At 39.6% G+C, this 15134-nt stretch overlaps 1 protein-coding gene across 3 annotated transcripts in view; it reads right to left on the minus strand.

Annotated features, from left to right (window-relative positions):
• The window catches only part of ASAP1 (ArfGAP with SH3 domain, ankyrin repeat and PH domain 1), a 296405-nt gene that overhangs the window by 21456 nt on the left and 259815 nt on the right, over positions 1-15134 (minus strand). For all 3 annotated transcript variants that reach the window (XM_090040654.1, XM_090040655.1, XM_090040656.1), the window contains 3 exons: positions 14558-14665; positions 11931-12159; positions 1490-1651 (listed from right to left, as the gene is read on the minus strand). In XM_090040654.1, coding sequence (XP_089896780.1) covers positions 1490-1651; positions 11931-12159; positions 14558-14665 — 499 coding nt within the window. The remainder of the gene's footprint in view (positions 1-1489; positions 1652-11930; positions 12160-14557; positions 14666-15134) is intronic.

Genomic DNA, 15134 nt, shown 5'->3' on the forward strand with positions numbered 1-15134 from the left:
AGTTTGCTTCAAACTTCTCCCAGTCTTCATCTCAGCTTCCCTCTATACATACCCCTCTTCTCCCCTGCCTGCTTCCCTAAGCTGTCTAACCAAGGCTACCACCAAAATATGGCACTGACCAGCATCTGCCGGCATAATGCTCTTCACTCACCTCGTGCATTATACTTCTTCTCCATACCCCATGTCTATCTTGTCATCACTGTCAGGTTTTGGTGGCAGAGACCGCACACTACTGTTTGTGCACAGCATGTCACACAATGGGACCTCATTCTTGGTTGACCATTAGGCACTGTTATAATATACATACATAATAACTACAGTTTAAACTGACAATACTGATTCAGGCCTATAACACTGTCTATGGTCCCTGGGATTGGGAATTCCCTTCTCACTTTATTTTCAAATAGCCCAAAACTGTTGTGCATATGGCAAACCTCTCTCACTTGCTATGTTTTCAGGAGCAGGCCATACCGAATGCAACGAACAGGTATACATTATATTCTTGGTTAGAACAGGACTACTGTTTTCACTGAAACTTTTTTTTTCCTCTCTCGTGCTGACACCTGGTCTGAATCTCAAATACAGATGATAGAGGCACACACACAAACAGGTCTAAAACTAGCCTAGTCCTAAATGTTTTCAAATTGGTCAGGTAATTTATAGTGTTTTTAGGTTCTCAGGAGATTTATATCAGGACATCTATAGGACAGTTATGGGATTTTAGTAGAGGAAGCTGATCTATTCAACGATTTTTGGATTTAAAGCTGCAATGTAAAAGGACCCAAGGAAGTCCTGCGCACTGGAATGGGTACATACCAGCATCACATAGACCCTAGATTCATTGTTTTTGGAAAACTGAATTTGGCAGATGAAAAATTGGGGATGTCTATAATGTTCACTTGGAAATGCCCAAGACAAATACTTTGCTCTGGGCATATTTGCAGCAGTATCAAATGCTTACTGCTCATAACATTTTGCTTTGAACCACTTCTTCTTGTATTTACTACGGTTAAAGGAGAACATGGTGTTCTGGGACCGGTAGAAATAAAGGAGAAGCATTTCTTCAGAGACTTGCCTTTAAGGAAAAAACAATCCTCAAAAAGGGTCAGTTATGACAAGCCTGGATTTACAGTGACCAAAAGCATTTTGACTGGGTTAGCCAGGATTCACTAGGAGAGAATATGCCTATCTGAACAGGAATGTAGTAACTGTTTCTATAAAGTTTTGATCAACAACGTGTCCTGTTGTACAAAAACATTGGGAGTTTGTGCCTTAATGGCAGAAGGTTATAAACAGTGCACGGGTTTGGATTGGTACAGCGAACAGCAAGACAGTCTGGTGACATAATAAAAGATGGAATTGTTCATTTATCAGACCTGCCACTAAATTGTAGCAACATTAGAAAGACAACACTGACAAAGACAAACCAAAGACATATCAGCTACATTCAGGTTTCTTTTTTAAATTCCCTTTGCATTTTAAAACTCACCCCAAGGAATTGGGCCCTTACTCTGGGGTCCGTGAGGTAGTGGGCTTGGTGGGTCGGAGAGGGTTCTTTTGTGTCCAGGGGGTGGGGGAGGTGGTCTCTTCTTGGAAAGAGTGGAGCTGCCACTAGAGGTCTGAGTGTTTAGAGGGAGTGTTGAAGGTGGACCTGAAAAATTAAAAGAAGAAAAGAAAAAAAAAAAGCTTCTTACGAATACAGGATGTGTACCACCAAACAGCACTGAGGAATTCACAGTCACACCACAGTAAAGTGCAGCAAAGGGCTGGAAACAAAAATAAGCCATGCCAAAACACTATGGGATTAATGACACACTCATCACATTTTTAGCCATTTTAATTGTGGGATCATAGACAAAAAAAAAAAATGACACACACATACGAAGGTACATTTTGAAATCAATTAATCACTGTGGGCTTTTTAAATTTTAGGCATTGTTAAAAAAACACACATTTTTTAAAACTTAAAACTAGGAAGTGGTTTAAGATCAACCAGAAGTAGGTTTAAGAATCACTATTTATACACAACAGAAAGAAGTGACACTTCACTTTTCAGTATATTGTTAGTACTCTAACTATGGAGCATCATAATAGCTAATGTAATTAAGTCTTCTTATTTTTACTAACATTTTAGAAACCTTCCTTGATGGCTGAAAAATAGGCTCCCAACCTACATTCATTTTCTGTAATGAGTATCTTTTTGGTGAATTAAATATACTGAAAAATTCACATTTATAGGGCATAATAAAGTGTTAAACCTCGTAATTATAAAACAGGCATACTCCCATCTCTGTTTAGAATGGCTCCAGATAATCTTTAGCAGCTAATCAAACAATGTATTTTTGGCCACTAGTTTACAATGAATACTGCATGGGCAGATATTTTTTGCAGCACTCGAGACACACAGGACACATCCAGATGTTCAGGCGCATGTGGTGTGTGGCACTGCAAACCTCTCTGCAGCACCAAACTGCATGCCTGCAATGTTAAAATGTGCCCCATGCTGCAAATTTACAGCATGGGAGCTAATTTTGCTAGCGGAAGGTCCTGGTAGCATAAAAAAAATGCTGCGAAGAAAAAGCAGTGCGGCACATGTGTGCACAGTGAGTGCCAGAACATATGAAGGAACGGCCACCCAGAGCAACGCTCTGGCTGCCAGCCAGGCTCCGTGCTCCTGGATCTGCACCCCTGCTGCACCAGGACGCCACGTAATATTGCTGTGGCCAACACAGGTGCTGGCCCTAGCCTCCCCTACTTCTACCTGGGACAATTTGCTATGCATCAAAACACGTGTGCAGGTGCAAGCTAGGTGGCACAAAACAGTGGCACAAATTTGTGCCATTGCTACTTGTGCCCCTGCAAGCGCACAGCCCTGCATGTGGAGACGTGCCCACAGAGACTTCCACCTGGCACTTACTGGAAGATCTGGCCTTAAAGTTAGAGAACCCATTTGAATACTGTCCCACCTCTTCTGAACTGTCCCACCTCTTCTGAACCTAAATTCTGAGCCTACAATACTGCACAGAATTTAAATACTGTGGCATCTTGTTTAAGAGCTAAGTATCGTCATCAGTGATCCCTGCAATATGACATGCATGCAAAAGTAGCACTGCCTCCTCACTTCCCAGGAAACATCATATATCAGCATGCTAACAAGACTGAAAATTACCAAGACTATGCTACACTTGCATACATACACTATAACAGGGGTTGTCAACTGGGGTACACGTACCCCCGGGGGTATTTTGAAAGGTCACAGGGGGTATATGGGGACGAGACGGAGCGCCGCCACTCCATGCCACTGCCTCACAGGAGCAGGGCCGGGGTGGGACGAGAGCAGGGCCAGACAGATGCCGCTCTGCCACTCGCCACCCCTGCTCCATGTCTGGCTGCTCAACAGCTCCCCCCCAGGCTACACTTATTAAAAAAGGTTGAAAACCCCGGCACTGTAACACGTGTATCTACATTTGTAAAGGTATTTAAAGTAATGCAAGCCAAACCAAGCCAATATCAATCTATCTATATATCTTTTTTCTTGGCAAACACCAGTCTCCCAGAAAATGCATTTTCATTTATGTTAAAACTAGCTGTGAACTTGACAAATACTTTCAAGGTAAAAAATAAAATTGTACAACTAGACTCAAAGCTGCAGGTGCTGAGAGACCTACATTCACATCTACTCTGTCTGGTCCAGGAGAGAGATTTAACCAGTCTCTCATTTCTCAGATATGGGCCTTAACTATCAGCCTACAGGGTACTTCAGGTGAAGCCTTTCTTAATTTGTCCTGTTGGAACCTCTTCCATGTTGTATAAAATGGAGAACTCTTCAAACAAACAAGTGAAAATGACTATCCTGGTTAATTAGGACACCCACGAGGGTGTAGCCTAGTTCCTACTTGAGCCACCGCTGAAATATTTATTCAAAGTAGAACAAGAGAGATTCTTCTCAGTCTTCCAGCCCAGAATATCCTATAATCAATCTTGTGACCAAGGCCATTTTTTGGGTGGTGGTGGTGTGGGATCAAATCTCCTCAAACAGAGGAAGGAATTGAATATCAGAGTATTGGTCTAACTTTTGAGCAACTGGGTGAAAGAGGGGAAATAGCAGCACTACTCCAAGCTGTTTTGTGCATACATACCTTTCCTTTTCCTTTATGTACCTAAAAAGCACCTCTGTCTAAATATTTTTGTTTCATATTGAACAAAGTGATATTTTTCAATTTTATTTTCTCAAGTGATTTTAAATTGGGTTTCACCTTTTTTTTGCCAATTCATTAACCCTCTCACCCCAAATCAAATATTCTCAAAGCTATAGATCAGATTAAACTGAATTCAATTCAGATTACGTAACAGAATTTTTGCAACAGATTAAATGCATGTCATTTTAAAAGCTAAAGAAGGAAAAAAGATAAAATGTGATCAAATAGACTTAACTTGCACTAGTAGCTGGGAGGGCACTCCCAAATGAATGAATGTTATGAATTAAAAGTAAGGTTACAGAAGAAGAATCTGTTGCAAAAAATATGTTAATGCACTTTGGTTACTTCCACGTCATTTTAAAAGCTTAACGCAATTTAAAAAAAGGTTTCTCCCACCAAAACTGAAGACCCTTTTGGCACTCTGACCCTTGGTTTTTGTGGATTTTGTGGACCCGTACCACAAAGAAGACCTTCATTTTGTCTGAAAGGATGTATGCTAAAGCTAAAGGTTAGGAGCATTAATTAGGAGCAACTCAATACATAAACCGGAAGGACTTCAATATTCATTGTGCTCCTGCTCACACTAATATCAAAGCTACAGGTAAGAAACGTATTTGTGTGGTATGCTAGGGTAAAAGAAAAGTGCTAATAGTTTGAAATCTCCACTGCAGAGATGCTTACATGCTATAACAATTGCAAACAATGGATGATCTAACGATTTCACCCTACCACCACCTAGCGGTTGCCTCATGGAAGTGCAGTCCATCTACATCACAGTAATTAGAAATTTCTTTTCAAACAAATTAAAAACAGACAAGGTCCTCAAAACTCGGGACAGTGCTCTGCATTGCCATTGCAAAAAGCTTCAGAACCAAAATGAATAAGATCTCTTTTTTGTCAGCACTGCACAATTAAAACATTAGGAAGAATCATACTGAAACGCACACATTTTAAATATCCCATGATATTAATGTGTCTAGAGACTCCATAGGAGGTTCTTAAAACATTTAACACTTTACAGCTTTCAAATATTCATGTGATAATACCTGAACTCCATATAAAACAGCAGCAATAGCAAACCTAAACCCTGCTTCCATTACATGGATTTCAAATCACTTGTTAAGCCTGTTAACGTATTTGTAAGGTAAGTAATAGTCTACCCATTGTATAGAGGGTAAACAGGCTCACAGACCCAGGAGCCCTTGTAAACACTCTCCTGCTTTAATTACTGAACAACATATCTTCTCTTTAAAGCAGTGAAGCACATTTACAGGAAAACAATGGCCAGAGGGCAAGCCTTCAAACATGTTCAGAGCTATAACTGCTCTCAGAACAGCAGAAAAGCAACCGGGTGATAGGATACGGAGATCTATGATCCCGTGTTCAGTGCTGATCCAAGTATTGGAATCTATGCTGTAACTAGCAACTCTCAGTATTGCATAATTACAAGAGTTCAAACAGACAACCTTTAATGGGGTAAAGGCCTTGTTGCATGGTAATTTTGGCTGGCTCCTAGAGCTTTGAAACCTCTGTGCTGTCCACATAATAACACCTTAAAGTAGTTTTAAGCACTCATTATGAGATTCAAAATTAAGCCACTCCAAGGCAGGATTCTCTCTGATCCACACTACTCAGCTCCTGTTACATTACAGTGTGCCCTCTGCCCCACTACAGACGTGCTGTCCCAGCTGAAGTCCTCCAGTACCCCAGGATCTCTCATACCCGCCTGTACAGCAGGGGTAGAAGCCTGTCCTGGCTCTCCAGCCCTCAAGCGGTAACTCGGTTACGGCTCCTAGTCCTGCCCCTGCTCACCAGGCCTCTAGTGGCAAGTCACAGCTGTGCAGGCAGGGGCAGCAAGAGGTTTCTAGACTATGGGTGTGGCTGCTCTAAACTCCAAGCTAGTGCTAACACCAGTAACCATTTGTGCAGCATAGGGTGTAGCAAGGCCTAAGATGCTAAAACATTTATCTAGGCTTAAAAGTATTCAACTGCCTCAGATACACAGCAATTAAAACATTGTGTGGCTAGTTAAAGAACTGCAAAAGGTCTGCAATTAACAGTGCATTGTACTTCCATTTTTGTGAAGTTAGTATAGGTTCTATTAAGTTGTGAACTAGTACAACATGCAAAGCTGTTACCATTCAAGAAAGTGTGTTTTTTAAAGTGGGAAAACCTAAGGTACTTTTTTTTGTTTTTTACCACTGAATGAGAGAAATGGAAGAACCAGTATTCCAGCTAATAGTTGGACCGGTACTGCAAAGGAAAGTAAGTTTGTGTTAAAAATGGTACTTTCATAAAACACTGCTTATTTTTTAAATTTATGAGAGGCATAACATTGTTCACTGGTAAGATTAGAAGCTTCATTCATTCAAGACCTTCTCTCTTATTTGTCTCAGTTTTATCTCCAGTATTAGAGAACCAGGGATCACAAAGACCCTACTTAGAAGAATTATTTAAAGCCTCAGCATTGTGCTGCACATTAACATTAGCTATAACCCTGTATTTATAAGTGTCACCACTTAAATATTCCAGGTAAAATGTGAGTCAAGACGTAGAATTAGCACTGATATTTTGAATTTGTTCACATGCATGAATATGTGAGAATACATGTTTGCAATTAAGCTTCTCTTCCCGTTAAGGTATTGGAAAATATGCTGTTTGGGCAAAATAGCTTGTTTTACTTAACCAAAACCACAAGATATAAAAAACACAAAACTACCATGTGTGGTCAGAATATATATTTTTTCATAGTTATACACACAAGTCAAGAAAAAGGTCATACTGCATTCAGGTCGTATAGAATCAGATGACCTTGAAGGCGGGACAACTAACTGAAGGAATGAACAAGAATTTTTGCTAGACGCTAAATGCTTATCAGTTGAAAAGTAGCATATTCAGGTCTTCCTTCACTTCTTATTAGTCGACTACATGGCAATTATCAGGCACCAGACTGATGCGAGTGCAAAAAAGGTAAATGTGATTCATAGAATGCATCAGATAAAATATTTCCAGTAAACCTAAATGTCAATGCCACTGTACAAGAAAGACTGAGGTGAGAGTGTCCGCAACTTAGTGCACAATTCTGGTCCCCCATGTTCACGAGTAATTCAAACTGACACCAGAGCTAAGAAGACCTCCTAAAATAAAGGTGAGAATCCAGCACATGACAGCAAACAAAGAGCTTGGTTGGTTAGAACAGCAAAACAAAGGCGACCTCCCCTCTTACGGAGGTAAACACCATGGAAAACAGCTCTTCAAGCTAAAAAAAAAAACCCCAAGAATAAATAAGTCTAAACTGGCTGGAAATTCCCTTAACCAGGACATCAGGGTTACTCCAGGGCTACTCCTCCCATAGCAGTAATGGAGACAAGAAACTAAGTAGTTTTAAGATCGAGCTGGTCTATGAAAAGAAGGGGCTTCTGAAATGAAAGCTGTAAAATTTGCACTACAGATGGATGTGCCCTGCTCTGTTTCCCGCTTGGTATTGAAACAAATTCAGAAGGTTAAAATCAAACCAGATTCCAAATGGCCAAGTCTAAATGAGTTTCTGATGGGAACAGGCAGAACCATGTTAGTTATTTTCAGTATCACCTTAAGTTGGGAACCTGGCTCAGATTTGCCCCCAAACTTCTACAGAATTAAAAGACCCAGGTGCAACACTTCCCTGAGCATCACGTTTCTAACATACATTTGCACAACGTTTAATCAAGCTCAGTGAAACAGATGTGTTGTACCGTATTATTACTTAAGAGTAATGGCTGTTAAAACTGACAAACGTCACAAAAACTGGTTTACATATGAAGCCAGAAGGGAGGCTTGAAGACTTGTGCAAAAAAATTAAATAACTAAATAAAGTTGGTTGAATTTCAAACGGTTATAAAACTGGGTGCATTTACATGAGACGCTTACTGAAGAGCCGCCAAATGAGTTGTGCAGTAAAACGTCACCTCCGCAGCCCCCTGCCAGCCCGGGCTGCTCTGACCAAGCTCCACGTGCTGTGCACAAATAAACTCCAGAGCAACATGGTCTGGAGGTTTTTGCTCCCAGGCACACATTCAAATAGTGCATCTGGGAACAAAAAACTCCAGCGCAATAAGCTCCAGAGTTTATTTGTGCACATTAAATACACATGTAGACACATCCATTGTGGGTTTCTCAAGAGAGCAGAGCCAGGAGAATTTTAAACCACTTTAGCCAAACTCGCCTAAAAAAACTGCACGGAAAAACTTACTCAGTTTAAACCAGACTGATTTCAGTTTAGCTTATGCTGAATACGTAGTTGCTTTTAGCGGAAATAAAATAAACCAACTCTTGGGGGGAAAAAAAGAAAAAAAAGGAAACAAATTTACGACAATTGATACAAGTTTCTTACGAAGACAAGGACAGTAAACATGCCCTTCTTCCTAAATTAAATGCATGGGGAGGAGTTTTAAGATTTTAGGACTTATTACAGGAAAGGCTACCCAACTAAAGACTGAAGCTTACCTCAGACATGAAGAAACTTTTCAATACCTTACAAGTGCACGCACAAACTCAAAGATTGCATAATATTTATACATACAATTTTAAAATGAACCAAATTAATTTTTAGACACCAAATGCACTAAAAACTATGGGCAAAAGTGGTGTTCAGTACATAAATGTTTTAACTTACCTTCCTTCCCCCATACAAGGTTCAGACTTGATGGCTTCCATTCCACTGTGACATCTCAGCAAACACCATGGGACCTTGCTACCAGGGAACTTCACTGGCGAATGAAGCCAGCTTACAGAGGGCTAAAGGGAGGTGTTTTCATTTAAGTACATCACATGCTTTGAAAAAAGATTTATTCAAATTTTATATCCCAAAGGATACAAAACAATATTAAGAGACTCCTCAAAAGCTAAGCCACTTGCTAAAAAATAGAACCCAAAGCCTAACTGCCCCCTATAGACTGGCTCCATGCTCTAGCAGGGTCCCATGGTAGCTGTTGGGGCCTCACAACAGAGCAGGAGCCGATACAGTTGGATTTAAGGGGGAGGGGAGGGATAAGTTCAAAGTCATTTATGGGTTGAATGCTTCTCTTACTCACCCTTATATGGGGCACTCAGGATATTAACATATTTCCATGTCTAGCATGGAAAACAAAAATCTCACTTTATTATACAAGCTCATTTGAAAGGAATTACATGGCTATGGTCTGAGATGGCCAAGCTAGAGGATCTGAAGTGACTCCATGAATTCTTTCTAAAGAAAGAAAAAAATCTCATGAAAAGTCAGTCTCCATGCCTGGGTCTCTTAACAGTGTGAGAGGGAAGGGGACCAAGGTCTAATTTTGTTCAGAAAGTTTCAACAGAGTAATTTAAAAAACAAAAATTGAATGAGGTATGTGACAGATTGCAGTATGTTCATAATTGCTTCTGAAGTGATTCTTGAACACTGGAAAGTACCTGTAGTGTTAGATTAGCCCTTATTCTACTACTATTTTGATAGTGTCCAAATGATTTTCATAATCAAAAACCCATAAGGATAGTTTTAAATCCGTAAAATTCTTTACGATCCCATTTAAACCTATATTGATGGACATGGCCATGGAAGCAGACTCAGTACAGTGCACCTGATGTCACCAGAGAAGAAGTCTGGTGTCATTAGCAGATTTATACTGCTTGGACAATTTTGAAGCAAAGAGGCTTTAACCTTTACCCTGTCCGGTTTCTCAATATGACATTTCCTATTGTCCAAGAGAGTTTGCATGTCACAGTTTTTCAGCAGAAAAGTGCATTCACACTCCATGGCACAATAATGTACTCTTTTAAATAATTTAGTGTTTGTTTTTTGTTTGGCTTTTGGCTCCTAACAAACTGCCTTATGATAGGACCTAAAGGAAAACTCCCCTTTCCATGTGGCCTATGGTTCTGTTCCTTTGCTCCTCTGAGCCATGATTAATGAAGGCATCTAAGCATGGATATAAAATAAAATGAGACTTCAAGCGCATTTTCTAAGCAAGTAAAATTTCCTGAATCAGCCTTAGGTCTATCACAAAAGCTAACATTCAAAACAAAGATACTATTTTCTTTATTGGTCACTGAGTTCTTCCAGTGTACTGAAGTGTACATAGAAATATGAGACACAAGCTCTTTATCATTAAGGTAAACAGCCTGAAGATTCAGATCCTACCACTGTGAGTCTTATTATGCCAACAGGAAGGTCAACGTGCATATTTATTCCCAATATGAATGAGCCCCCAAGTGAAACCGACGCAGAAACCCAAATTCTCACAAATGAGCAAATATAAAAAATTGGGCAGATAAACAAAGATGTGGAGTCAGTCAACTGGCAACATTTCTGTATAAAAACCACAACTCAGGAAACTCTCTAGTCACCAATACATGACTAATGCTGCTGGTGGAACACTCTTTCCCAAGCATGGCATCTGAATCATGTAATTGCTGTTCTCTGAAATTAACCGAGTGTATTTCATCCATGTATGCTGTGCATTTTAATGAGAGCCTTTCTTCATTACCTTTGAGAACTGAAACCAATATAAAAACCAAGGAAATTAAATGTAAAATTATGCAATAAAATTACCATCAGGGGTCTGTAATTCATCTGGGCAAATTCAATCATGGTTGAAAGTTTGTTTTCGGCTCTAAGCCATGGAGTACATTTTCTCCCCCGTTTACAAGTGCAGTTTAAAAACAAAGTTTGGCTGTTCAGAAGTTACGGGAAAGAAAAAAAGTGAAAAAATGTGGGGTTTTATAAGCTTTAAGACTAGCTTTACCTGAATAAAAGAAAGCTAACTATTTTTACTCCACAGATTATTCATATTCCCTCAACCAAGTTTCAGGTGTTGTATAAATAACTGGACAGATTAGTAAGTCATTGTTACCAACTAATGTAAAACATCAAATCTGAAAACTCTTCAGAATTAAGTCCTCTTCCTTTTGAAACACTATTACAAAAGATAATAAAAAAGGCAACAAGTATCTTATGGCTTTAAAGTTACTTGCAGATGGTGAACATTACGCAATGTTAGCACAAACTCACAGTTCTTCATGGACAAATTCTATAAAGGTAATGGTTGTCCTCCTTAGTGAAGGCCTAAAACCCTCAGGCTCAGAAAAGTTACATATGCGCTAGAACGCTGGATGTGTGATGAATGGCTTGAGTCCTTCCTTCTACCCTTCTTCCATCTCACTAACTTCCAGCAGTTCTACATGGGGAAGTCCTGACATGTTATAAGGGAGGGGGTGTTAGCACTGACAGGCAGTTCACCAGCAATCTGGAAGTTCCCTTGGGCTTCCACTACTGATTTTCTGTCTTCTCTGCCTGAAGCTGCACCAAACAGCAACTTGAAGTACTTTCAACTAGCTACCAAAATGTTGAGGGACTCAGATTTGGGATTTTGGCTTGGCTTCAAGTCTAGGATCTCCTTACTGAAATAACCAAGAAACCCAGGATAACCTGGGCAGAATTACTGCTAAGTGGAATAAATCAGCCATTTTCATTTTAGCCAAGAGTATTTTGGTTTCTATTTGTTACGATCACAAGGGTGTGAAAAATAATATAATTGTAAAGGTCTTTATTTCAGCACTGCAAAATTCATGTTTTCCAGATGCAGACTATATAAAATTAAAATTCAGAAAGGAGGAAGAACACACAAAATGTTTAAGGGCTACCACATGTTTAGTTAGGTATGACAAACAGAAAAATCATTTTGATTTCCATTTAAATGTGTGAAACAGACGTACCTTTTCCAGCATTTCTAGGAGGGAGAGGAGGAGCATCTGCTGTTGGAGAGGTTGGTGAATCGGTGCTTGTAGAGACAAAAATCTGATTGGTAAAGGCTCCATAGGAGAGTCTTTGTTTGTCCCTAGGAGTACTAAATCCAGGCAGAGACATTTTGTCTTGTGGAGAAAGACTGGAAGAGTGACAAAAGCTCTGGGGCCTTGGAGAACGTTCTTTTTTTATAGGACTAGGCTGTGGGCAAAAAGAAAAAATTATGTTGTAACATGGATTCAATAGAAAGCTCTTATATATTCATTAAACATGTTTTAGAGTCTGGATAGTCTCCCATTATTTACATTAGTGTCAGTGTAAAATAGATTGCATACATAGCAAACTAAATAGTTAACATAGCTAAAAAGTTTATGTAAGAATGCAAATAGATATTAATATAGTGTCTTTGCTTATTGGTTTGACAATTTAGGTCAAAGCTCCTAAAGCGTCTTTATTCTTGAAACTCCCACTCCTCTGAAACTGAGAGATCAATAATTCTGGCATTAACAAGTGACAACCCATTAGATTACTGGGTTTAAAACAAATAACATACATGTAAAAATATACGTTAAGTTACTCATCTCAATATTTTTTCACTAAAGTATTATTTAGATGATAATAGTAAGCCTTCAGTTTAAATGACCTATTAAGTCTAAACATGTCAAGGGCAGAACTCCTATTAATGTTAGTGGGGCCAGATTTTACTTTAAGTGTTATAAGTGATGCTCTCACAGGCTACTGAGGTATATAAATAAGTTTCCAGGCCAAGCTGTTTGGCATGTTTCCTGCTCTGGCAGTTGACAGGGTTCCCCCCCCTCAATATTGACCAGTCTTCTGCTCTGAAGTACTTACATGGTCCCCCTTACCGGGAGCAATGGACAATTCCTATGGTTTTTAATAGAGTCATCTGCATCCTTTTAAGGCTGTGGGCCAGTGTGATCCAGATCAGGTCAGAGGTAGATTTGAGAGAGGACAGGTGTTAGGACCTAGCCTCCACCACTGCTTTTCCCAGTGGAGGCAAAAGGAAAGTACCCACAGCCAGTGCTGCTCCCTGGGGTGGCACTCCTCCCCAGAGCAGTAGGGGAAAACTGGTGCCAATGCCCCACGTCTGCAGGCCAGACCAAATGGCACCACAGGCCAGATCCAGACCATGGCTGTAAGCTGCTGACTGCTGCTTTAATATATTTCCTTTCACAACATGCACGTGAAGTAGGTAAGTTGTATCCCCATTTTATAACTGGGGAACTGACAGCACAGAGTCGTTGCCCACATTCACAAAGGAAGTCCACTGCAGAGCAGGAAACTGAACCCAGCCCTTCCTAGCACGCTAATCATTAGACTGTACACCTCCTTCCTCCTGCCTGAGGCTTTGCTCTCTCTCTATTCCTTCCTTTTACCCTCATGAAAACACCTAGGATTATTTCTGCAATAACTAATCTTTGTTCAGTACATTTTCTGTAAGTCCTTAAGACAAAAAGGTACTACGAATTGTTTTGGCTAAACATTACTGATTTCAAATGAGAGGAAAACACTGGGGCAAAAGACAGCAACTGTATTGATCAATTTCACTTCCTTCTTAAAGTTAAACTTTAAAAACTGAAATTAAAAATACCCAGACCAACCAACTTTAAAATGTGTATAATAACTTTATGCTAAAGACAGGCACAGTTCATTGGGTAGATGTGGTATCTTTATTAGACCAACTGAGTAGCTGGCAAAAGGTTCTTAGCAAGCTTTCGGGTGCAATCACCCTTCTTCAGGCATAGCGAGTCTCTGCTGGTCTCAGACTCCAAGACATGGGAGAAGCTAAACATGTGGTAGGTTGTCAGTGAAAATGTAAATAGGTAGAGATAAGCAAGACAAGGAGAAAACACCACAGTGGTAATAATACAAGGTAAAAAAAGAGCGTTTTACCGTTTTCTTCCCCTTCCCTCCCCTGCTTTACCATTTGTTTCTCTAATTTCTACCTTTTTATATCTTCACTGAAATCCCATCACACCTCTTAGCTTCTCTCATTCCTGCTCCTCTGATCTCCAACTATTCCCTTTTGTACAACAACCTCTTTTCCACCTTGTATTTTATCTCTGTTGTCTCCTTCTGACCTTTTCTTCCCCTTCTGCTCTCTTCCCCTCTCCCTTCCCTGTTTTTCCTGTTGTCTTGCTTATCTCTACCTATTTACATTTTCACTGACCTCCTACCACACTTTTAGCTTTTCTCATTCCCTGGAGTCTCAGACCAGCAGAGTCCACCTCTGCCTGACGAAGGGTGATGGAGCGCAAAAGCTTGCTAAGAACTTTTTTCCAACTACCCAGTTGGTCTAATAAAAGATATCACATCTACCGAAAGAACCTTGCCTGCCTATGTCCTTAGACCAACATGGCTACAACCAAAGACCCTTTCTACTAAAGATACATTCTATGTATTCTTTTAGTATTTCTGAATACCTACTTCAGTTAAAGAACTATATATCCCCATTATTTGAAAATCTTTAAATAGAAACTACATCTTAAACTTTAAATTACTTCTTACATTTCCACAAATAAGCAAATCCTGACAACTCCCAGGAAACCCATTTCAAACATTCAAAATTCATTTTTACCTTGTCATCTAAATCATCATCACTTTCATCAATTTCTTCCTGCCGAAGGTTCCACTCATATTCTACATGTACGTGTGGATTTAGCTTTCCTGACTTGGCTTGGGAAAGCTGAAAAGCAAAAGCAAAACAGCTTTTATTCAAATACCTATTTTTTTAAATTTGTTTTTCAATCTCTGGTTCTCATTTCTGAGGCCCTCCTAAAGGAAATATATTTCAAGGCTTGATCAAAGGATATAGAGACACTGTACTGGGGCATCAAACAAACCTCTTTTTGTTTTCTTTAAGTTTTTCTCCTACACTCAGAATAAAAAAAAAAAAAAATCTCCAAGAAAAAAAAGTTTTCTTTAAACCTTAAAGTTGTCATATTTGGCTTTAAAATGCTTATTCTTTAACACAACAGAAATACCAACACAAATTCATAGCAGCTGTCTGTACAGAAGCGCACATCAGGGGATTTATTTTCAAAAGCCACAAAATTTGCACTTTTTGCTCAGATTTTCAAGCTGAACTGTTGTAAAAAGCTATCATCATCATTTTGTGTAGTACCTACTGAAGAGTAGGAAAAAAACCCAGAATC

Source organism: Crocodylus siamensis, chromosome 3, assembly GCF_052110815.1.
Source record: "Crocodylus siamensis isolate JL-2025a chromosome 3, ASM5211081v1, whole genome shotgun sequence".
Classification (NCBI taxonomy): domain Eukaryota; kingdom Metazoa; phylum Chordata; order Crocodylia; family Crocodylidae; genus Crocodylus; species Crocodylus siamensis.